The 24800-nt window shown below is 48.0% G+C and overlaps 1 protein-coding gene across 6 annotated transcripts in view; it reads right to left on the reverse strand.

Moving 5' to 3' along the window:
• Positions 1–24800, reverse strand: part of Anks1a (ankyrin repeat and sterile alpha motif domain containing 1A) — a 161904-nt gene that overhangs the window by 80926 nt on the left and 56178 nt on the right. For 4 of the 6 annotated variants that reach the window (XM_057752058.1, XM_057752057.1, XM_057752055.1 and 1 more), the window contains exons 2-10: positions 21286–21366; positions 19406–19562; positions 17371–17433; positions 10510–10806; positions 9756–9831; positions 9449–9550; positions 9250–9351; positions 3317–3513; positions 733–825 (exon numbers count right to left, since the gene is read on the reverse strand). In XM_057752058.1, the coding sequence (XP_057608041.1) occupies positions 733–825; positions 3317–3513; positions 9250–9351; positions 9449–9550; positions 9756–9831; positions 10510–10806; positions 17371–17433; positions 19406–19562; positions 21286–21366 (1168 nt within the window). The remainder of the gene's footprint in view (positions 1–732; positions 826–3316; positions 3514–9249; positions 9352–9448; positions 9551–9755; positions 9832–10509; positions 10807–17370; positions 17434–19405; positions 19563–21285; positions 21367–24800) is intronic. The other 2 variants (XM_057752060.1, XM_057752056.1) reach the window with 1 other exon arrangement.

The raw sequence follows: 24800 nt of genomic DNA on the forward strand, positions 1-24800 counted from the left end.
TACAGTGTAAAGGCAAAAGGTCGAACTGTTCAGCTGGGGCACCCAGACAACAGCCAGTTATGCTTCCCATATGGCCAGTACACTAACACCACACCAGAACTCTTAGTTTGAAAGGCCTTGATCCAGAGGCCGACACAGGTGTGCTACAAGCCTCACAAGATAAGGAGTCAAGGCTGGTGATAGGGCCAGGGGGTAAGAGTGCTTGCTCTGCACTCTTAGGACCTGAGTTGCAATCTCCAGCACCCACATAAACAGTGTGGCATAGCTTTGTGTGCCTGTTACATGTAGGGTACATGTACCTACACACTCATGTATAAGCCTCACACTCACATACAAATACAACGATCTTCTCTCCACAGAAGAAAATAGGCTGGGGAAACAGGTGAGGGACAGAATACTTGCTTGGCATACACAAGGCTCTGGGTTCTATGCACAGGGGCTGGAGAGATGGCTCAGCAGTTAAGAGCACGCACTGCTCTTCCAGAGGACCCAGACTCAAATCCCTGCACCGACATGGTGGCTCACAACCACCTGTAACTCCAGTTCCCGGGGATCTGATGCCCTCATCCTACTCCCACGGGCACCATGCAGGCGTGTGGTGCACATAAATATACACACGCACATACAAAAAAAAATCTTAAAGAGGCGGAAGAGAACAAAGCCTCCTCTGAGCTCACACAGCTACCATCTAACAAATGCTAGGTCAGTGATGGGGTGACCCCAACCCTCTACCTCAGAGGCTGTCAAGGGCAAATACTTCTTATCTACGCATTCTTCTTCCTCTTCATCAGGTGGCGGCTTTGCTGGAGGCGGCGGACGTTCCCTCTGCAGAAGAAAAATAAATATTCTACCGTCTCTCCTTTTCAAGAAAGTAACTTTCTGGCTTACCCTTATTTTAGTCCTTGGAAATAAAAAGGATTACGTAGAGAATTCCTCAGGAGCCTTAAGTTAAGGTCCAGTCTCTGAGCACATGCAGGACCCCCCACACAGACACAATTCAATCAGCTGCACCACGGTTTCTGATGTCTGCAGCAAAGACCATAAACACCTCCTTCCTGGCTGCAAGGGGCCAGCATGGAAAGCTCACAACTGCCCCACTGGCACAAACACTCTATGTGACAGACACAAAAACCTGACAGCAAAACGCAGGGGCTCAACTTTCAGCCTACGCTGAAAAGAAGAAACCTGAGATTAAAAGACGCAGTTCCAGAGCTTTTCTAAAGCCAAGACTTCCGGGGAAGCAACAGGAAAAGCAGCTAAAGATGGAACATTTATCCTTGCTCAATCTATCTCTCTCTCTCTCTCTCTCTCTCTCTCTCTCTCTCTCTCTCTCTCTCTCTCTCTGACATGGTTTCTCTGTATAGTCCAGGCTGTCCTGGAACTCACTTTGTAGACCAGGCTGGCCTCGAACTCACAGAGATCTGCGTGCTTCTGCCTCCCAAGTGCTGCGATTAAAGGTGTGCACCACTACTGTTCAGCCCACACCAATCTCTTAGAATCTGTAGGTTCAGCTAGTCAGGGGACCGAGGCAGGAGGATCACCCAAGCCCAAGAGTTTGAGGTTACCCTCAATTCAAAACAAAACATTTCTTGGTTTGGGGGTTTTGGGTTTTGTTTTTTTGAGAGAGGGTCTCACTATGTTTTTTTGAGACAGAGTCTCATAGAACTTACTATGCAGATCAGACTGGCCTCATAGAAACCCTCCTGCTTCTGAGTCTGGCCACCACGCCCAGCACGTGTCTTGTTTTCAGTCACCCCTTCAATTATAACCTATGGTCACAGGGAGCCCCAGGAGCCACCTGCTCATTTACACAGAGAATGAGCACCAGGCTATTTTTTTTTTTTTTTTTTTTTTTGGTTTTTCGAGACAGGGTTTCTCTGTGTAACAGTCTTAGCTGTCCTGGAACTTGCTCTTGAAAAGCTCTTGTAGACCAGGCTGACCCTGGTGACAAAGCCAAAGGCTAGGGAACCATTGCACCTTCCTCACTGTTTTCTGCAGGGCTGGAGTCCCCTACTCAGGAGTTGGTTTACTTAGGACAGGGCTGGCTCCAGGCTCAGCCCTAGGCTTTCAGGTCAGGTGGAGTTTGGAATGCTGAATGATAGAAACTTCCAGAGAAATTGGCAAATATGCTGTTTCGAATTTTGGCACTTGGGCCCTCTCTGCTGCACACCAGCCTCCATCAGTCCTTCTGTGAGGCCAGAACAGGAGAACAAGAATGGCTACAACACATGCATGCACACATGCCAAAGCATGCATTTCAAGATGCTCTGGCTTTTGCTTAGCACAACCAGCAGAAGCTGGCCTTCAAAGGTTACTCAGCTCTCTTCAGGACGCTGTGGCTTCTAGCAAGACACTAGCGCCCCCTACTGAGAGACACCTGTAAGCACCACTTAAAGCAAAGCCTCACACAGGTTAGATACCAACAGGGAAGAGAAATGCCACGCTTTGCAAATGCTCTTCCGCCACTCACCAGAGTGTGGAGTGCACTGGCAGTTCCTACTCTGCTAGGCTGCCACACTAGAGGGCTGACTGAAACCCACACGGAAACACTGCCACTGCATCAGGTCAAGCAGACAGGCAACAAAGAACACTCCATGAAATTCTAGGTCTTTCCCAGGCCACAGTTAGAAAGGTCAGGGATGACTGTGTCCATCAGAGCTGGGCCAGAAGGGAAGGTCAACAGGAGAAACCCCACATGTGCCCTCATATCTGTCTCTAGGTGGTTAGCCAGCTAGGTCGGACAACACCAGAGTACAGAAACTCGGATAACAATGTGTGGAGGGACAGGGCTACAGATGAGGCATCCTGACTCTGGGGGAGAAGGTGAGTCAGGAGTCTGGAGGCCCATGGACAGAGCAGTACCAAGACAAGAGAAACACAGTGCCGCTTTCATGAAATGGGGCCAATAAAGAATCAACTAGCAGACATACTGTCTAATAAGAGCACACACTGTCCGATTAAGTCTTGCTATGCCCTCCCCCGGGGCTGGTAGGGCAAGCAGGGCTTGGAACAGCAATTCCTGTCACTGGGGAGTCCTGCTCTCTAGAGAAAACAAACCACGAGCCCAAAGGCTTGAACAGCGTCAAGGCTAAACCAGAACAGAAGACACGAATGTCTGTGAAGGCAGTGAGGGTGGAGAGATGCAAACCGGCTACAAGCTTCTACCTCAGTATGAGCTGTAGCTTTACCACACTGAACAGGAGAGACAAGACCAAGCCCCTGAAAGAACAGCAGGTGAGCTCAGGCCTCTGAAACATGAGCCAGCACCCATAGCTGCCAGCACAGCCCCCAGGAGGCTCAGGCCTGGGTCACGTACAGGCCTGACTCCAGCAGATCTTGCTCCTGTGGCCTCGGTCTCCTTGTTCACGGAATCTCGGTCAGACGATCGCCCACTGGCCGTGCTGTCCAAGGAGTGACAGGACACAGCATTGTACAGTGCCTCGTAGGGACCCTCCTCCTCAGCACGCGTGTCAAAATCAATGATCAATTCAGTGACAGCTTTCTCCACGTTCCCTGAGAAGACAGAGAACACGATCATTAGGAGGCGGGGGCAGAGCCTTGGGTTCCAGACACTCTGGCCGAACTGTAATGATAGGGACGAGGACTGATTTTCTGATTCAATACAGGGAGTGTAGCATAGTGGTAGGACTCAGCTTAGCATGCACACAGCCCTGGGTCCAATTCCCAACAAAAAAGAAACTACTTTAAATATGTAATTCCTATGTTTTTTGTAAGCATTCCAGTGTCTCAATACCATGTAGACGCCAATTTAACCTGAAAATGTGGCAATGTGTAACTGAAAATTAAAATGGTTTAAATTATAGTTGATTTTTTTTTTGGGGGGGGGCAGGGTTTCTTTGTATAGCTTTGGTTGTCCTGGAACTCACTTTGAAGACCAGGCTACCCTCAAACTCAAAGATGTTTACCTGCCTTCTGAACTCACTAGACAAGGCTGTCCTTGAACTCACAGAGATCCAACTGCCTCTGCTTCCCAAGTGCTGGGATTAAAGATGTGTGCCACGCTCCGCCTTCTCCTTGTGCTTTGGAGGCAGGGTTTTGTCTTCGAACATGAAGCCCACTTTAAGTGATTCAGAGGAAAGCAAAGTCTTTCTGAGACAAGGAGCTGTATGACTTAATGCTGTCTCCTCAGCACTGCTAGAAATGGCATCCCTGAGTGCCTTGTAATAGTCACAAATACCAGTGTGGGCTCCTCGAAAATTAAGAGCTCACTGAATGATTGATCCCACTGCTAGCAGATTCCAAAATCAAAGAAAAGTTTGGAGGGGTGGGGCTGAGGAACCCAGCAAAGACAGGCCGGGAGTCCAAAGTCCGCCCACTTCTGCTCTGTTCTATTCCTCCCCTTCTAATGTTGCTTTACTGTTTATTACCATCTACATTTAGGGGAAGCTGTCAATTAGCAGTTATTTGTCTTTGCCTTTCATCACACCACAAGCTATTCCGTAAACCAGAAAGGATTCTGTTGTGGAATATTATTTTAAGATGTGCTATATTTGTCTCTGCTGTGGAACATTTGTTTAATGATGCAAAGATGTTGTATTCTTTTATGTTGCATTTGTTTAACTCTGTAAAGTTGTGTTACTTTGCTTGTCTATAACACTTGATTGGTCTAATAAAGAGCTGGACAGTCCAGGCCTGGTGGCACACACCTTTAATCCCAAGGCAGAGGCAGAGAAAAGAAAGATATATAGAATAAAGAAAGGTAGAAAGCCCTGAGGCAAAATGTAAAGAGAAACAGGACTAGTTAGAAAAGCTGGCTAGAAACAAACTCATAAGTAAGAATAAGTCTCTGTTTGGTTATTTGGAAGCTGGGTGGTGGGCCCCCAAAAAGTAAAAAAAAAAAAAAAAAAAAAAAATCAACTACATTTTGGCATACCAATGTGAGAACATGAGGCTCAAATACCTAGGGCCTGAGAAAGCTGAAAAAGAAAGGAGGGGGATATGGCTCCTTTAAGGAACTCTGCTAGCCAGGCAGTGGTGGCACACACCTTTAATCCCAGCACTTGGGACGCAGAAGCAGGTGGATCTCTGTAAGTTCAGGGCCAGCCTGGTCAACAGAATGGAGTCCATGAAGTCCAAGACAGCTAAGACTGTTACACAAAGAAATCCTGTCTTGAAAAAACAACAAAAAAAAGCAAACAAACAAAAAAGAAAGAAAGAAGGAAATCTGCTGCACAGCAGCGAACTTAAACAGCCTTTTTCACTCTAAGTAGAAACACAAAACTAAGTACAAAGCGCGTGCCACAGTGCAGGGCACTGGCACAGAGCGGGGGCCCAAATGCAGCTAGCTCTCAGTCACCTACCTCTGAACAGGCCCAAGGCTTGGCCCTCAAGACCAGAGGTGTGGACAGAGCCCATCGACAAAGCTGTGGCAGAGGTCCTAGGCATTCCACTTAGCAATTTAAAGGCTCACGCAGTCAGAAAAGGACAGAGATGCACAGTAAAGACAGATTCAGATGGGAAAACCTCTTAACAGGTTACAGTGTGTGTGCATATGCTTCAAGAAAAGAGAAAGGGTACAGACGTCACAGAAAAAAAGCAAGTAGTTAAAACTAAAGTTTTTAGGGAGAGAAGTAGAGAAATATGAAAAATAGTAAGCTGCAGAGATGGAAAAAGACGGGGAGCCTGCATCCTGGACACTGCTGCACCGACCTTGCAAAGCAAACCACAGCTCCTAACATGGACTGAAAGACGGACTGCCGAAATGAACGAGCCTATATAGGTGAAGAATGCTTAATTATAAAATGGAACTCAAAAATTCACTGCCTGGGAAAAGACGTTTTGTTTTGCTTTTGTTTCCACAGAAACAAGAGGCTGTGGATTCCTCCCAGGTTGATATGGATCAGGTTTAATGGGCAAGACCTTTTGAATCTTGACAGGGGATATATATCAACAAAGGTTACTGCTGGTCTTCCCAGGACTCTGTCATTATCTCAATTTCTTTTGGAACCCCCCTAAAGATGCCTTTGCTCATAGACAACAGGAAGCAGTCTAGAGAACGACACTCACATTCCCAAGAGGTGGGTGTGGGTAGATTTTGGCTATTTAGTGGGTTATAGATGTTGGTTATCATTTAGGAGAATATAAGAATACAGGATAAAAAGACAACTATTCGTCTCAGATATTTTGCACTGGCATAGATTTTGGTATATTGATACAAATTTTAAATTATTTTTGTTATACTACATATTTCTACTCTTGTTCGGGGTATTGTGCTTATATAGCTCATTTTAAAATACAATGGATAACTAAGAAAAAAGGTTAGCCCAGCACTTGGGAGGCAGAGGCAGGTGGATCTCATAGTTTGAGGCTACTCTAGAGTTCCAGGATAGGTTCCAAAGCTACAGAGAAACCCTGTCTTGGGGAAAGAAAAAAAAAATGAAGTTAGAAGTTAAACTATAATAATCAAACTTGCAGTCACATTAGGTATGTTTTCAAGGTAAAATGGGTATATTTTAGGCAGATAGGTGAATTTCAAACACTTCAAAGACCTACAGAATATGGTATTTAAGATGTTTAAGAACTAAGGATTTTCACGACAATGAGACACATCTGCTCCTGGCAGCACCAATTTACTTCATAAAAGGATGATGGGCATCAGAGAAACTCCATATGGAGCTTGCTTCCAATGTGAGAAGGCTAGCCACGCTCTTGCCTTGACGGCTGACAATATGCTATATGGCCTATGGCTGCTGAACTTTGTTAGGACAAGGTAGCACAGTCCTTTGAGGTTCCTGCTTCACAGATGAGTCCGCCAGACATTCTGCAGGACAGAGAAGAAAGCGACCACTGAACTGTGATAATACAAGGGACAGTCATTTCTTGCTTCATTGTAAGACAATGATGGATGCCCCATTGCAGAGAAAGTTTGGGTGACTATTCAGGCAGCCAGATATCTCTGTTGTTAGGTAATATGACATCCTGCTGGAGTCTTTGATGGAGACTATATAGTTATAATTGCAGTTTTCCTTAGTTATAAAACTTCGGAATCACTAAGATAGATAATTAAGTATTTTTTTCTGAATCTGATAAATACAAATGGACTTTGTAAATGTAATTCTTACTTGATAACTGTTTTTGTTGTATACAGTTTTACTATGTTAAAGTTGAAACCTTACATTTTTGTTTAGACAATAAGGGGGAATGTTGTGGAATACTAGTTTAAGATGTGTTACATTTGTTTAAGACGTGTTACATTTGTTTAAGATGTGTTACATTTGTTTAAGACGTGTTACATTTGTTTAATGATGCAAAGACGTGTTATATTGCATTTGTTTACTGTAAAGCTGCATTACTTTCCCTATTCGAAACACCTGATTGGTCTAATAAAGAGCTGAACAGCCAATTGCTAGGCAAGAGAGAGACAGGTGGGGCTGGCAGGCAGAGATTATAAATAGGAGGAGAGATCCAGGCTGGAGAGTAGGGGGAGGATCAAGAAAAGGATGACAGAAAAACACCAGAGACTAGTCATCCAGCCACACAGCCAGCCACATTATAGGAAGAAAAGAAAGGTAAAAACCTCAGAGGCAAAGTGTAGTTAAAGAGAAACGGGATTATTTAAGTTAGAAAAGCTGGATAGAAACAAGCCAAGCTAAGTCTGGGCATTCATAAGTAAGAATAAGTCTCTGTGTACTTATTTGGGAGCTGGGTGGTGGACTCCCAAAGAGTTAAAAAAAAAAAAAAAAAAAACCAACTACAGAATTCTGCTGAAGAGGAACACTTACCACCCAGACCATTTCCACACCAATGATTTATTGCCACAACTGCCATGTGCACAAGGACTAGCCAGCAGACCCTCATTGGACCAACAGTTCCCGAAGTGCTGCCATGTGTTTTAGGATAGAAAGGAACAGCAAACACAAATTCTAAGTTGATCTTGAGATGACCCTGCCCATTACACATCCCTACAGAAGTAGAGGCCAAAATAAAGCAGACATGGAGCTGGAGAAATGGCTCAGAGGTTAAGAGCACTTAGTGTTCTATAAAGAACCCAGGCTTAGCTCCAAGCACCCACATGGCAGTTTATAGCCATCTATAAAATCCAACACCCTCTTCTGACCCTTATGAGCTCCTGTATGTATGCATGCAGTGAACATAAACACACCTGGCCACATGCATTATATATATATATATATATATATATATATATATATATATATATATATATATATGTTATAGTAACAAATATAAAAACTATATTTATATGCAAGTAATATATTTTATTTATATTCTATATTTTATATATGAATATTTTATTTTTCTATTTTCTAGAAACCCTGTCTCGAAAACAAAACAAAAAAAATATATATAAAATATGTTTATAGATATAAATAAAATGTTGGGAAATATTATTTTACAGTGTGAGTCTTTTGTTTATGTTATGTTTGTTTAACTGTGAAGCTGTCTGTGGTTCTTTGCCTGTCTAAAACACCTGATGGTCCTAAAAAGCAGCTGAATGGCCAATAACATGGGAGGAGCAAGGACAGGTGGGGCTGGCAGGCAGAGAGTATTAACAGAAGGATACGGAGGAAGAGAGGGAGCAATGAGAGCCCAAGGAAGGATGTCAGCAGCCAGCCACCCAGCGATCCAGTCAGCCGCGGAGTAAGAGTTAAAGGAAGAGATACAGAAGAAAAGGAAAAAGCCCAGAGGCAAAAAGTGGTCAGGATAATTTAAGTTAGAAAAGCTGGCAAGAAACAAGCCAAGCTAAGGCTGGACATTCGTAACAAAGAATAAGCTTCCATGTGTGATGGGCCCCACAAGAGTCCAGAAAGTCAGAGTAAAAATCACTACATATATACACACACATATATATGTATACTGTATGTATACTGTATATGTGTATACTTATAAATATGTAATTATATATATTATATATATAACTTTTGTTCTTTTTTTTTTAATTTAAAGTCTGGTTAGCATGGACCTTGCTATGTAGACTAGGCTGGTTTTGAACTCACAGAGAGCTGCCTGCCTCTGTCTTTCAAGTGCTGGGGTTAAGGCCTGGATTAATTAAAACAACTTTTTTAATGAAAATGGAAAAGTAGGACAAATAATACCCATACCAAAATCTGCGTCATGCCTGCTAAGACTTGAGGGAGCAGGGAGACAACTAAACTGAGTAAATCTTAATAACACCCTGCAATTATCTGAATGCAGAACTTTCCATTCTACCCAAGAGTGACGACTCTCCTCAGGCTACCCCTCTTTCCTGGCTAAGGAGAAGCGCCTCACCCTGAGACTTTGGTGCTGTGGCATCTGTGCTGGAGAGGAGAGGTAGCTGAGCTGTGGCGCTCTTATCTACTTCTTTCACGCTTCTTTTTCCAGTCATGTGATCTGTAAGGAAAGATGGTTTAAAAAATAAAGTGAGAGGCTGCACCACGCACAGTGCGGGTTAGCGGTCCCTGGCCCCAGACAGTGCAGCGGCCCATACCTTCTATCAGGGCTGCTATCTGCTGGCTCTTCTGCGAAGGCAGGTCACGCACAGTGTCGAGGGCAGTGAGCCCACGGCTGTCCTTTATGTTAACGTCGATTCCTGGGAGGACAGCAGGTGGAGCAGGGAAGTGAGCATTTCAGGCAGGCCCAAGGACTCCCGTAGCTCTCAAGCAGCTCGACCGACATTCTTCACCCACAGCCATCAACAGTCCAGCGTTCCAGGACCAAGTCACACAGCTCTAACCACACACAGACGCTGGGCTCAAACACTGCCCGGCACATGGGATCAGCGCTGCCAACCTCACCTGCAGCCAGCAGAATTTGCACCACATCGGTCTTGCCAAACAAAGCAGCCTCATGCAAAGCGCTGCCCATCTCCGTCTGGAAGGCAAACAAGAGCGCAGCAGCATGTCACGAGAACAGTTGGTGTGTCACATGACAAACAGGACACGGATAAGGACGGGTGGCAACCGAGCTACACGGAGCCCTCTGGGGCTTCGGCTTTCCAACATTTCTTGTATGGGTTCTAAAAATCCACACAGCAAGACCACTTGGGCGCCATCTCAGGCCACGTGCATGAGTCCCCACTGCTTGTAGGGATGCTGACTCCTAAAACTTGACTGAGCTCCTCTTTCCTGAGAAGAGGGAATAAAAGCACCTCACGGCCCACAGGGAGAGTCAACACCAAGCTTACGGAAGTACTGACTGAGAGAAGCTTGCCATCACAGAGGAGTGCCAAGTCATGTTGGCAGCTGAAGCTTTGGCAGTGCAAAAAAGGTGGCGGGGTGGGAGGTGGGGGCCACGTATGGGAAGGCAATGAACCCTTCTGGTTTGAGATGGCCCACAAGCACTTCTTTTCAGGGGTTCAAGACTGTATCTCACACCCTGAAAAGAAACAAGCAAAACCGCTAAACTCACTCCACAAAGTTCGTCTGCCCCTAAGATGTCACAGCAGATTAGTGACAAACAGAAGCACGTGAGTGTGATGTGAAATGTGCTGAGCACACACACAGCCCGGCGGCATCGGCCCTGTGCCAGGAGAGGTGCCCGCCTTGCTACCTGGTAGTTGCTATCCATGCCGGCGTCCAGCAGGACCTGCACCACGGCCTTGTGGCCATTCCTCGCGGCCAAGTGTAAGGGGGTGTGCTTCCTAGTGCTGCAGCTCAGGAGGTTGGGGTGCGCACTCAGCAGCATCTTCACCACCTCCAGCCGCCCGTAGAGCGCTGCCAAGTCCAGAGGTGTTTCGAACTTGTTGTTGCGCATGGTGGGGTCTGTGAGCTCCTCCAACAGAGCCTTCACGACCTCCGTGTGGCCGTACTGTGCTGCACAGTGCAGGGCAGTCTCGTTGTCGTTGTTCTGAGGGTTAACAAGCACAGCATATCAGAAAGGGGTGGGGTAGGGGACCAACATCTGCCTGTATAATCAATCACCCATAAAAACCACTGACGTTTAAATGAGAAAATAGCAGCGATACTTGGAAACTTCCAGGAGTCCGAATCCAGTCACCGCCCCCAATAATCCAGCCTGATTGCTACCATAGGCCACATCTGCCCTCCGTCCCTGCAGGAGGGGAGCATTCCCTGAACATCTGCAGTCTCTGTATGCCATTAAGGGCACATCTCCATACTGAATGCGAGGGAACGAGAAAATTTGGCAGGCATTTGGTAGACGGTCTGGCACACATGTACTGCTGCCATTGTTTCATTTAAACTTCAACTGGTTTTACAAGCATTTCTTTGATCGACCCTGTGGTTCCGATTCTGGGTTTATCCACCATCCACAACCTTCCACACAGCTTTTTAAAAGGAGGTTGTCATCTGTAGTCTGGCATGCAAATCAATCAGCCAGCAGAGAGAGTAACAGAGCAGAGCACCGCAAACCACGCTCAAGAAAGCAGTGGGCAGCCATTTCTAAGGAAGGCACAGGCTCAGGCCTGAGAGAAATCGAGACCCTATCCTGCCCTCATGACGGCTGCAGAAGGGCACATGGGGCAATTCCCGTGGCTTCTGGTGCATGAGACAGTGAGCACGTTGGAGAAGCCTTCTTATGCAGGAAAGGGACAGGCCCTAGATGCTTGGTGTGAGGGGAGCGGAATATTCCACTGCAACACTGCCCTCCATGCAACTCGCAGTCTGAAGGCCTCTGATGCCAATCTCATCTCAAGGACAGAGGCTGGGGTGAAAGTGGGGATGTGAGCCATGCCGATTAAGTCCTTCGAGACGGATGACATGTACTGGAGGAGAAAGGCTCTCCCATGTCTCAGAGTCCTCAGTTTACCCAGGCAGTTTCTGCTACTCTGGGGAAGACAAGATAGTGTGCACCTTTCAGCCGCCAGAAGTTAACAATCAACTACGTCTACGGTTGTTTCAATTCTGTTAGTGACGTTAAAAGGAACAGATGAAGAGTTACCCAAACATGCATCAATTCCATCTGCTTTTGACTGCATCAGGGTTTTTTTGTTTGTTTTTTTCTTTTGTTGTTGTTGTTTTCCTGGTTGTTGTTTTCTTGGGTTTTTTCTCAGCTACATAAAAATGGATGAGAAAGTTCCCGGGCTGCTGAGACCAAGGCCCCAAGCGGCCAGAGTAACAGCAAAGAAATGTTTTAAACGAAAACAAGGACAGAAAAAGTGGCAGCAGGGGCACATGCAGAGATAAAAACAAGTAAATAAGACGCAGAGGACAGTGCCGGAGGGACAGCACAGCTCGGCAAAAGCAGCCACGGACATGGCTTTCAGTGGCCACTGGGCATGCCCACCTCCTACCAAGCTAGGGCCCAAGGCCCCCCGAGCAAACTCAGGGCTGTCACTTTGCTTCCTGGTGACAAAACACAGCTACTTCAACAGAGTTCATGGGAGCTTTCTGGAATGTGCCACCCAAAGAAGTTTAAGAAAAGGCTCTACCTCAACTTTTGCATGCCAATCAGGGCCAAAAAGTCAGCTTATTCTCAATAAAACTCCACCAGTAAAACTTAATGACTCTGAGACAAATCATATGGCCATGGTGCCTAACATCCAGGATTACATGTCCTAGACTTTGTAAAGCATGTGACTTAGAGACTGAAAAATTATAAAGCTCTAAAGACAAAACTATCCAGCAAGGGAGGAAGGGAAAAAGGAGGGAGAGAGGGGGAGGGGGGAGGGGGGAGGGGGACAAAACAGAGATGTAATGACATGCTGGAAATGTGGCTCAGTGGTAGAACAAGTGCTTAGCACTCACAGGGCCCTGGGTTCAGTCCCTAATGTATCCTACCAAAACGGCAAACACAGCGAGTGCTTTTTAGGTTTTCTCTGGTCTTTTTGTTGGTTTTTGCTAGAAAGATGACAGCTGCCCTAAAGCTGCCCTGCTAAGGCACAATCGTGGTCAACCCTGGCACACTGCCTGCCTGGTGCTAAACACCACCTAACCACACCTCACTGGCACAGTGTGGAAGCATCCGAGAGTGTATTAGCTTTGCCAGATACAGGCTGGTAGTTAGCTTCCTTGAGCTTGTCTGTGGTGACCACGTCACCATGGCTGAGCACTGGCCACTGCCACATGCTCTCCTGGTTTCTACTTGGAGCCAAGGGCTGTCAGGTTAAGGAGTCGTCTGATTCATGGACCCTCAAGAGGGGCAGGGATCCCTTGGAGAGCACAGATTCAGGTTGCAGTCATGGGGCACACTCACCACCTTACTCTGAACTGGGGGGGTTGCACGGCCCAAGCTGGCCTTGAACTTGATGCTAACCCTTTCACTCACCCTCCAGCCCCACTCCTCTTGAGATTAAGTTTTCCCTGCTGCTGTCAATAGGTCTAAGAAAACAGGGGTCTACTCTCCTCTGCAGATTCCACTGAACTTCGGATCCCATGTGTAACTCACAAACAGACACATTCATATGTGCGCAGAGAAAATCATACAGAAGGAGCTCCACGGGGGAGTATTTCATCACAGGCAGGCTCACGTGTCCCCGTGGACAGAGGCCTGTGGTGAGGAGCCAGAGCTGTAGCCATCTGCAACTGTGCTGCCGGTTCTAGAAACATGACCAGGAAGAAAGGCAAAGCCATGCGTACAAAATTAACAAGGCGGGAAAGAAAGATTGACCCCACGATGGTAAAGAAGAGTTCAGCTCCCTCCTGTAGTGCAGAACTTGGACCGAAGTGGACAGCAGAAAGACATGCCAGCCGGCTGAGAAACTGCAACCAGCATCCCAGGCACATGCGCCGGGCAGCAGGTTACTAGGAAAACATGGAAAGAAAACAGAAGATCGTCTGTTCAGGTAACAGAGGAGGATCCCTCCAGGTAGGAAATTGGCTCAGAAATACATCTCAAAAAAGACTCATCTGGGAACTACATAGAGTTTAAAAATAACCAGGAACTGGCCCAACTTCAGAGTTGGCAAAGAAAGCTGTCAGAGTATAAGGACACATAAAACTATTATTTAAAATTCTGCTGGTATGGTAAGACACACCTATAATCCCAGCACGCAGGAGACTGAGGTAGGAGGATGGAAGACCATGAGTTCAAGGCCAGCCTGGACCTCACAGCCAGAACTTGTCTCAAAACTAGGGCTGAGTGGTTGCCTAGCAGATCCAAGACCCTCCTGAGTTGTACCTTGAGGAATGAAACCACCTGCAAGCACCACTGTCATCAGGGAGACAGAGAAGGGCATCACTTCTGTGGATCCCTGTCCCACACAAGGATCCTGAACCTAACCCACAGCAACAGCTTCATCATAGCTGGCTGGAGGGGAGAGAAAGGGAGGTGGGAAGGAGGGAGGAAGGGGAAGGGACGAGGTAAGGAGAGAGGACTAAGTGGCATCATGAGGACAAGTGTCCATGTGAACATGGACAGCGTATTAGGAGAGTGAATTTTCTGAACTTAGTGACTGCATCAGGGTCTCCTTACTGTCTCCAGACAAGGTCCCATCATGCTCTCTGGCTGGCCTATGACTCACTAGGGAGCCCGGGCTAGCCTCACCCAGGCTAGCCTCAGACTTTCAGTAACTCTTCTGCCTCTGCCAGAATACAGGTGTGTCCCACCTTGTTCGGTTTTATAAACTTAATGCCTTTGCTCTCAGATCTTGGGTGAAAATCCAATTAATACTAAACTTAAGGTTTTGGAGTCAAGACATGAATAACTTAGTCTCAAACACATCACTCGATATGGTCACAGCCTCATAGGGAGACAGAAAGGCAAAGGGCGGAATGTCACTGCCCTGCACAAGAAGTGCTCACCACAGCAGAGCCCTGGGCATAGGAACCCTCCTAAGCTAAAAGTCCTTCAAAGGGAAGGTTCTCCAACAGCTTCTGAGCTTCTGATGCAGTCAAGTCAGGTCTAGTTCAAGGTTCTTCCCGCTCTGAGATGTGGATGGTCAGAAAAACGAGTTTGCCTGTGCTGCTTGCTTTGTGACGGCCAGACCAAGGGGAGGCTGCCTTACAAGGGGAGGCTGCCTTACAAGGGGAGGCTGTCTTACAAGGGGAGGCTGCCTTACAAGGGGAGGCTGCCTTACAAGGGGAGGCTGCCTTACAAGGGGAGGCTGCCTTACAAGGGGAGGCTGTCTTACAAGGGGAGGCTGCCTTACAAGGGGAGGCTGCCTTACAAGGGGAGGCTGTCTTACAAGGGGAGGCTGCCTTACAAGGGGAGGCTGTCTTACAAGGGGAGGCTGTCTTACAAGGGGAGGCTGCCTTACAAGGGGAGGCTGTCTTACAAGGGGAGGCTGTCTTACAAGGGCGCCTGTTTCCCGCAGTTCCACTATGGCTACAGCTTGTTTCCATTTTTACTGGCTATGATGACTGTTGAAAGAAAAGTGTTGAAAGGGAACAGGAGAGCTTGGGAAATCCACATCTGCTCCTGAAATGGTGCCTGAGCCTTCTAAGCTTGTACTCGAGCCAGATAGGATTTAGCATTTACATACGCTTTAGTAAAACAATTCCTAGACATGGGTCAGGCTATCCAACCCCCCTCAAGTCAAGATAAAACCTAGGGGTGTGGGACCTTCTGACGCCAGAAGGGCCGGGCCGGCATCCCCAACATAGACAACCCAGCTCAGCCCTCGGTGCTGTGTGCACCCTCAAGGGAAGAAAGCACAGAGCAGCACTTCCAGACACGAATGTTCACTGATTCAAATCTTCTGTTCTGTCCACGAAATCAAAAGCTAGGGAAAGCACTTCCAAGAACCAAAGGCACAGCATTAATTCACGCTTCAGAAGCCAATTCAATTGCAGGTGGAAACAGTCATTCAGATCCCCCTCGCCAAACCAGAGCTTGAGCACACTGAGCGATACTTTGCTAACCACCCAGCAGCACTGGAAACATCACCTGGTGCCTTTTCAGAACAGCACAGGTAGCCAGGTGTCGTGGTGGGCACACTTTTAAGCCTAGCACTTGGGAAGTAGAGACGGAAGGATCTCTGTGAGTTCAAGGCCAGCCTGGTCTACAGCTAGAACTACATAGTGAGGCCCCTTTTCCACAAAAAAAAAAGCAAAACAAAACCAGAAACACCCCGCAGATTGCACAGCCATTTCAGGTATTGTTCGTCACCAGATACTCCAAAACAACCCAACAAGGAAAGTAGTAACAACCCACTTCATAAAAGAGTAAACCAAAGCTCAGAGAAATCCTGTCTTACTGGGGTCAGCTGCAGCCCAGAACTCAGAGTCAGGCCTGGGGAGAAGGCCTGGCTGGCAAGACTCTGCTCTAATGCTCTGCTCCCTGCCTCTGCCCCAAGGCTGCTCCAGTAAGTGTCCCCTATTAGATTCTGAGAACACAGAAAGAATATACCGGAACAGAGTGGATGCACGAACTGCCTCAGATCAAACCATCTGACGAAAGGGACGATGACCCTGCCTGTCAAGTGCAAACCCTGGAAGCAGAGTATGCTTCCCTTCCCCAGGACGGTTGCATTCTGAGCAAGCACAAAACACCAGCCAGGACAGTTTCATGTCTAGACCAAACTCCAGATTGCACTCAGGAAGCAGTTTTCGAGCTGGAAGGCAGCTCAGCCGGTCGAGGGCCTGCCACACAGACACAAGGGCACACGCCGAGCTCTCCAGCATCCGTGGACAAAGCAGGGCATGGCAGTATGCATTCCAGCACTGGGAGGTGAATCCTATAAACTCACTGCCAACCAGTCCAGCCAAATTAGCAAACTCCAGGTTCAGTGAGAGACCCTGACTCAAAAATAAGGTAGGGAGGGACTAAGGAAGACACTCAACCCCGTGGCATGTGCATGTGCACATGCGCGCGCGCACACACACACACACTTACACAGGGGGCAGTTAGAGGGGTGAGGGCTGGAGCAGAGACAGAGAGAAGCATGTGCATGCGCACCAGCCCAAATTTCATCTGAGTTAGCAGGTGAGGACAAGAACCGTACCCACCACCTGCTGAGCTCTGCCGCTATATGGAGAAAGTCTCCAGGCATGAGAGCAGCTGGTCAGGCAGGTCTAGCAAAGCACTGGCTAGGCAACACAGAGAGGCACACACCCAGGGAGAGGGCGGCGGCCAGCAACAGCTTCTGAAGGAATAAGTGCGGTACCTGTGTCCCCCACACCACCACCGTGGCCACAGAAACCTGAAAGAAAGTCAGATTCTACTTCAAAAGAAACGCGAGAGCAGAAAGAAAGGAGAAAGAAGTCCGCTTCAGTCATCCTCTGTGCTTGTTGCTGTCTGCTGGATCTCTTTGCTGACGCGATACAGCAGGCTTACGCTGAGGTCCTGGTTCCTATTCCTGCTGCTTCAGATGTTCCCAACCTTTCCTGGATTGGATGGTTTGAAAAACAAAGCCTCGGCCCCTGTGCTCCCTAAACAAGCCAAAAGCAGATGGGCTGAGGCAGGCAGCAGGAGGGTGATGAGGAGCCTGGGCAGGCAGACAGAGGACCACAGCAGAGGCGCAGCATGGAGAAACAGCATAGACGATATGGGTCCTGGCCGTGATGTACACACCTTGGCATTGATATAAGGGTCAAAGGGGCCGTACTTTTTGAGTTCTTTGATCTCAAGAGCATTCTATAAAAAGGAAGGAAAAGACAATGTGACGATAAAATGGACGAAATATATCAAAGTGACACGCAGCTCTGGGGCTCAGGGCTAAACGACCTGGATCTGAGCAGGGCAGCTCCAGGGACCCTCACTCTTATCCACACATCCGATGGAGCCACGTCAATGCTTTAAGACCACTGGCGCGGTTCTAACTGTCCAGATCCATTCGGTTCTTCCCGCACCTAGCCAGCCTGCCCAGCCCCCGCCTGCAAAGGTCAAGCACTGGGCTGGCGTCCCCTACCCTTGCCTACTCCAGGCAGGAGGCAGCTGTGAGCAAGACAAGCTAGCACAGTCAAGTGGCTCACAAACCCAAGCAGCTGTGTGTCAAGGCAAAGTGGGCGAAGACAGGATTAGAAATGATTGCTGCAATTGCTGAAGTGAGAAGGACTTCAACGGTGGGCAGCTTCTCAACATTGAAGAGTATTAGCTACAAGCAAGCTTCTCTCTGTACTTCCTCCAGAGAGGACAGAAACTGTTTCAGTCAGGAGAACCACACTCAGGCTCACGGAGGCAATCAGACCACTGTCGTCCTCATGGCGTACACGGGCATCCTCACCAACGGGCATCCTCACCAACGGTCTAATGCCTGCTGCTTACCTACTAGGAAGCCCCACCCATGAGGAGATGGCAGGCTGGCAGAACACTGCCAACACCCAGGCTCCACATGGGAGCACCTGGAACTGATGGCCTCCCTCTTCAGAATCAAGCCACGCTCTGGCAGCTCTCAGTGGAAAACTGTGTGGGCCTTGCTGACGACTGGACTTGCCAGGCGGCGTCCTAAGTTTTGAGGACAGACCTGACATTCCACTGAGAAGGGGCAGCACAGTGCTCACTGCAGGAGCGGGGACGACACAGCCCCTCCCCGAGGTGGGGGTCACAAGAGCCTTGTAATGAAATATCTCTCCAAGAACAAAGAAGCTGTTCTAAGGGATTAAATGCAGGGGCCTTTTAAGGTTCTGCTGATTCTCTCTCCTCTCTTTCTTCTTTGCAGATTAGGGCCTCCTGATGTAGTCTAGGCTCACCTGGAACTTCTGAACTTTCTGCCTCAGCCTTTTGAGTGTGGGGATGCAGGCTGTACACCAACCACCATAGCTAGCTTGGGTAATTTTTACCTCCCTTCCATCCTTCTGTCCTTCTTTCCTTACTCGCCGAGGCAGGGTTTCATGTAGCCCAGGCCGTCTTCTAACTACGTAGTCAAGGATAACCTTGAAACCCTTGATCCTTTGGTCTGCACTTCCCAAGGGTTGAGATTACAGGCAGGTGCTACCAAATTCAGCGAGGTAGTTTTCCCTGAACACTGCCTTTCTGTTTTCTAATAGCTGTGGTTTCTCAAAATATGCTCACTCTTAAAGCAGCCTTGGAGGAGGACACCATGGAAATGATCTTCGATCCACCGGCTCACCTCTGACCCGCATCTACACGGTTTCGAGTTGTGAGCTCATCTTTTCAGCACTAGCACAAACACGCTCACTTCTACAAATTCTGATTGTGTAAAATGACAGGCTAGCTCACAGGGCACTGACAAACGCCAGGAACATTGTGCTGCATGCCGATGGCACAAGCACAGATTGTAATTATGTAATCTCTCGAGTTTGAAACTAACTCTACATCATTTTGAAAGATTTGCATCAAATTTTATATTGTGAGTCTATCGGTGCAAGTGTGAAACTCTACCAAATTCGCATCTAAAATGCATCCTCCAGGCCTGGTGTGGTGGGGCATGCCTTTGATCCCAGCAGATCTCTACATTTGAGGCCAGCCTGGTCTACAGATCAAGTTCCAGGGCAGCCAGGGCTACACAGAGAAAAACAGAAAAAAAAAACAAACCAATCATCCTCCAGAACACAATGTCCCCACTACTCCTGATGAGGGGGTCACCCTAGAGAAGGAGGAACCATGTCCTGAGCTGCGCATGTCTGAGGACAGTCTCTCTCCCGACCTGTTCATTGACTCTGGTGTGCGAGGGCCCTTGATGGATGAGCAAGCGCACTATCTGGGCGTCTCCTTTCCATGCTGCCAAGTGCAGCGGGTAGCAGCCTTTCGAGTCAGCAACATTGGTCAGCGCGTCGTTCCTCAGCAGAACCTCAACCACATCCCTAGAAAGCAAAAATCCACCATGAGCTTATGGAACCAGAGGTCTTCCCATGGGTGTCCTGCAGTTCTCTCTGACGTCACCTCCTCCTCTGAGCTCACTGCCAGATCTTCTTCTAAAGCCCACGGCCACTGATGTGTCACCGCGAGCAATGACTCACCTTCCCCTGGCCTTCCTTGATAACCCATCTATTTCCCACTACTTTGAAAATGTCTGGACTCCTTGTCTAAACTGTGCATCTCTCCCCAGTTTGTGGCAGTTAAATAGTTTCAGCATTTACACAGAAACAATCAAACACGGCAAGTGATGTTCCTCACTACCTAGTCCAATGCCTTGGGGATGTGGGAGCTGAATGAGGAAAGAACAAAGTCCATGTCACAGACATAAGCCAGATACACAGAGCATCATCTCATAGCTTCAAAAAGGCGGCTCTGGCTTTCCTCATGGTGACATTGCTAATTAGGCAGACACAAATGTGTGATTATCCCCAGGCACACAAGGTCAAAGAAAACCCTCCCTGTGACTACACACAGGTCCTGGAGAGGAACCTGGCTAGCAAACTGCCACCTCTGAGTTGAGAGGTCACATTAATTCAGACTTTCCCAACTACTTGAGAGGGGTCTCAATATATTTCTTTTCTCTCTTTGTGCATATACCATGTGCCATGGAGCACAGACGGAAGTCAGAGGACAACTTTCGGAAGTCATTTCTCTACATCTAACATGGGTCCCAGGGATCAAGGTCAGGTCACTGGGCACGCAGCAAGTGCTTTACCCTCTGAACCATCTTGCTAGCCCTGGGCTTTAGCTTTAAAGTTGTTTTAGAAAAGAAATGGTGTCCACATTCAACTTGAGAAGAGTTCAGTGCTGGAGCAAACCATCAAATGGCCACACACTGGCCAGGTGACAGAATCTTCCTTGCTCATATAAAATGAGGGCTGAGCATATGGGTTAGTGGCAAAGCACGAGGTCAGCACCAAAGATAAGGAAGGATGGGAATCTCAGTGAGTACCTGGTCCCTGCCACCAGCACTATACCCATGCAGCTTCTCTTCCTTGGTGGGACTTTGCTCTGACTCTCAGCACCATCTTTTCCGTCCGCTTTGTGTCTGCTCTTCCACATCTGGGCAAACCCGCCCCACACCCCATGACTGCACCTGTACTGTGCTGGGATTTTGACATTGGTTCACTGATGACTCCCAGCAGGAACTCTCAGCTTCCCTGAGTTCATCTTCTCCAGAAAACTTTCCACATATATGCCCCACTCAAGTTCTAATAACCTCCTTAGACCTCCGAGGATTACGTGGGCCGTGTACACAGTTTCCCTCTCTACTAGGAATCACTGTCCACAAGGCTGATCTTACAAGGGAAGAATGGCAGCTATCCAGACAGAAAGTCAGCCTCCCATCCCTCCCCCCATCTACTGTGTTCATCAAGGGATGGGTGCCTGTGGGCCAGGATCTTTATGATCTGGCCGCCCTGAGTCTGGTCTTCACAGTCACCACCGTTGTGTGAATACTCCAGACAGGAAGAGATCACCAGGAGAAAAGGTGAAATTCACTTCTTTCTTAAGGTCTTTCTGGGGGTGGGGCAGAGAAGGATGCTTATGTCATTCACTGAAGAGGAACTCAGTATCTGCATGGTCTGTATGGACTCTGCTTCTCTCTGTCCTCATAGGAGGCAGAGAGACACCTGAGCAGGGTGGGCAGGGGAGGGCCCTGGTGCTTACCTGTGGCCATTCAGCGCAGCGTGGTGGAGCGGCGTGTAGCCGGTGCTGTCTACGCAGTTCACATTCGGCCCCCTCCACATGCTGATAAGGAAAAAGAGATTTCAAAGTCTGAAGAACCAGTTCCCTAATGATGTAGCAGATCACCAAACCAGAAGCTTCCATGGACTGCTCACGCAGACAGTGATGCACAGCACCTACAGTGACCTACTGAGCAAGGAGCCTAAGGAGAAGGCCTCAGGGTCAACCCAAGGGCCAGCTCAGCATCCGTTGGCTCACCTGGGTGGCATCACTTACTCGGTTTTGATCTTAGGCCTCTGAGAGTTTCCAACTCAAAGAGATACCACTCAAATAGCACAAAACCAAGCCACCTAGCCAGACATGGCTGCTGAGCATCATCCTGTTCTGGTGAGTGGAGCCAGGAGCTACCTCAGTACAGATCACAGACTAAGACAGCACCCAACACTGTCAGAAATGCATAAGGGTACTTGAGTTAACACAAACCAGACTGTGTCCCCTTCCTCCAAAAAGATAGTTGGCTGAGGGGACAGCTGATTCTGAATTCACAGGTTCAACTACAGTGGGCTGAAACAGGCATTAAAAATGTATCTCTACTGAACATACCCAGCCCCCTTTCTTATCATTATAACCCAAACTATACACGATACAGTCTAAAACCTGCTTGCATAAGGCTGAAGTGTTGGCCCATGCCTTTGATGCCAGCACTCCAGAGGCAAGTTGATTTCTGTGAGTTCCAGGACAGACAGAGCTACACAGTAATCTGTCTCAAAAAAAAAAAGCGCAAAAGAATAGCAAAAGCCGTTTGTGTGGCAGTCACACAATATTAATTATGAGCAATCAAGAGCACATGGATAACATTCCGTGGATACATACCATTTTACACAAAGGATTACTGAAGTCAGCCTCCTGTGGATGCTGATAAACCACGACATTTTATCTGTGGATGTCTGTGATTCCACTGACAAAATCTATCACTGGAGGGTCTCATCTCCACGAGAAACACCGTATGGGAAACAATGTCACCTCCTTCAGCTCTCAAAGCCCTAATTCTGACTTGTCTCCCATCTCCCAGCCTGGGTTAGAGCCTCAAACATCAAGTCCTTGCTTGTTTCTGATTCCGCCAGTACTGACAGTTGGAAGCATCCCCCCCCCCTTTTAACATTTTATGGTTTTAAACCCAGGGTCTCCTTCAAGCTGCTAGGGAGTCATTCTGTCACTGAGCTACATCCCACCCTTCCCTTTTAAAAGTATTATCAGGGAGAGTTGTTTAATCGAAATGCATTTTTGGCATCTATGAAAATAACCAACTTTCATGTCCAATGGTCTAAGCACAGCGTTGCTTCAGCTTCTATATTAAGCTACTCTCATTCTGGGAGTGACCGTATCTGTTGCCACCTGTGAGGGTCTGGCTGGTACACACTGTGCGGTGTGTCTGCTTTGAAACACAATGTTGAATTTTCATGTCTATGTTTGTGAGGCTGGCACAAGGGTTCTGCCTTTTAAAGTCACAGTAAGTAGACAGCGTCGGTGCTCAGTTTGGTCAGAAATCAGATTGGCTGCCGTCCTCTCATACAGAAAACCATTATGCTGATTGTTTTAGATTTGTTTCTTACGTGCATGGGTATTTCGCCTGTGTATGTGTCTAAGCATTACATGTGTGCCTGGTGCCTGCAGAGGTCAGACGAGCATTAGGTCCCCTGGAGCTGGTGGCTGTGAGACACCGCGTGTGTGCTGGGAACTGAACACAGGTCCTCTGTGGAAGCAGATGTTCTTAACCACTGAGCATCTCTTCAGTCCTATTCGATTCTTTATTTGGGAAGCAGGAATCAGTAGTGAAACCATCTGGACACAGTCTTCCAGCCTGCGTGCTAGAAGCTGGGTCACTACAGGAACACCCTGCAAACAAGGTCGGTACTACAGCCTGGGCAGAGTGGTCCACCCATCACCCCGGCTACCCTGCACTGAATAAGGCAGAGAAAAGACTGTAGCAAGTGTCAGAAGTGATCTCAGAAAGAGCTGTAGCAGAGAACTGGTCAGGACAGTTCACTTCAACCCCAGCTTAAAGTGTAAAAGACTTTTACGTCACATTGGAGGCTGCGGGCAAGTGTGCTACAGCACACCTGTGGAGGTCGGAGAACAACTTCTGGACATTGCTTCTCTCCTTCCTCCTGCTGGCCAAACTCCGCCATGGACTTGGCAACACAACACTGAGTTTGCTGAGCTACTTCACTGCCACCACCCCCGCCCACCACACCCTAAGGTTTAATGAGCTGACAGGAAAAACATGCAGTCCATGCTGGCCTCAAACTCCTGAGTACTGGGATGACACAAACGATGACATCTGGCTTTGTGAGAAATTCGTAGGGGGACGCAGAGGGCGACCTCCAATGTTTTCAGTGGGCGCTGTCTACCTTCTCCTGACACAAGGTCTCACCAGGATCTCAAGTTCACCAATTAAACAAGATGGGGTGGCCAGCAAGCCCCAGTGGCCCTCCTGTCAATCCTCCCCACCGGGATTGTAGGGTGTGCCACCACACCTTATTCAATGCTGGGCACTGAGTTCAGATCCTCGTGATTGTATGGCCAGGCAATTACTGACCTGAACCCTCAACCCTTTCATGAGACAGTCTTAAAAAGTAGAAAGTTGATGCAGCCAAAAAGAACACAAAGTACACCATTATGTACGACTTTCCACCTATCTGATGTGGAATTATCATGTGTTCGTGAAAGCAAGCACACCACCGGAACAGTTTGAAGTTAGTCAACTCCATTGGGAACACAATTTGGCAGCATTTATCAAAACCAAGAATAGCGTTCACTTGGAGCCAGCAGCTTCACTTCCAGGCAACTATCCAAGAGAAACATTTGTACATGTGCACACAGCACATGCTCACACAGGACTACTTCACGAGAAGAGAGAGATTCTAAAAGCACACGCACACCGAGAGACAAGCAGTTAAGGCGCTGGTGCACCCACAACATGAAATACAACACAGCTGTTAACAGTAAAAACGGAGAGCTGGGCTTGTGTGTCCTGACGTGAGTGCAGCATGCTGAAAGCCTGGGAAAGAACCTCACTGAAATAGAAGCGCCCCATTTTACAAACACACAGGACACAGACGCTATGGGTGAAAGCAGACAAGTGCTCTTAGTGGTGACCTTGGGGGCACTTCCATGTTGATGCAGTGTTCTGCCACGGCAGTCAGAACATGGCAGCCAAGCGCTCTCACCGCGAGGCTTTTTACATGGAAGAACCAATACAAAGAAATGAAAGCACCACGGTGTTCCTAACAGCGGCTGGGTGTGTGGCGGGCCTCTCCAGGAAGCCTCACACACTGACTCAGAGCCACAGGAAAGAAGTATTAGGGAAGAGCCAACTGAGCAGCCACAGGAACAAGCGGCAGAGAACACGAGAAACACCTGTAGGTCACGCACCTGAGAAGCAGCTAACATCTGAAACACACGAACACAACTGACTGCAAGAAAACAAGGCAATG

The sequence above is a fragment of the Chionomys nivalis genome, chromosome 19 (genome assembly GCF_950005125.1).
Source record: "Chionomys nivalis chromosome 19, mChiNiv1.1, whole genome shotgun sequence".
In the NCBI taxonomy this organism is placed as follows: domain Eukaryota; kingdom Metazoa; phylum Chordata; class Mammalia; order Rodentia; family Cricetidae; genus Chionomys; species Chionomys nivalis.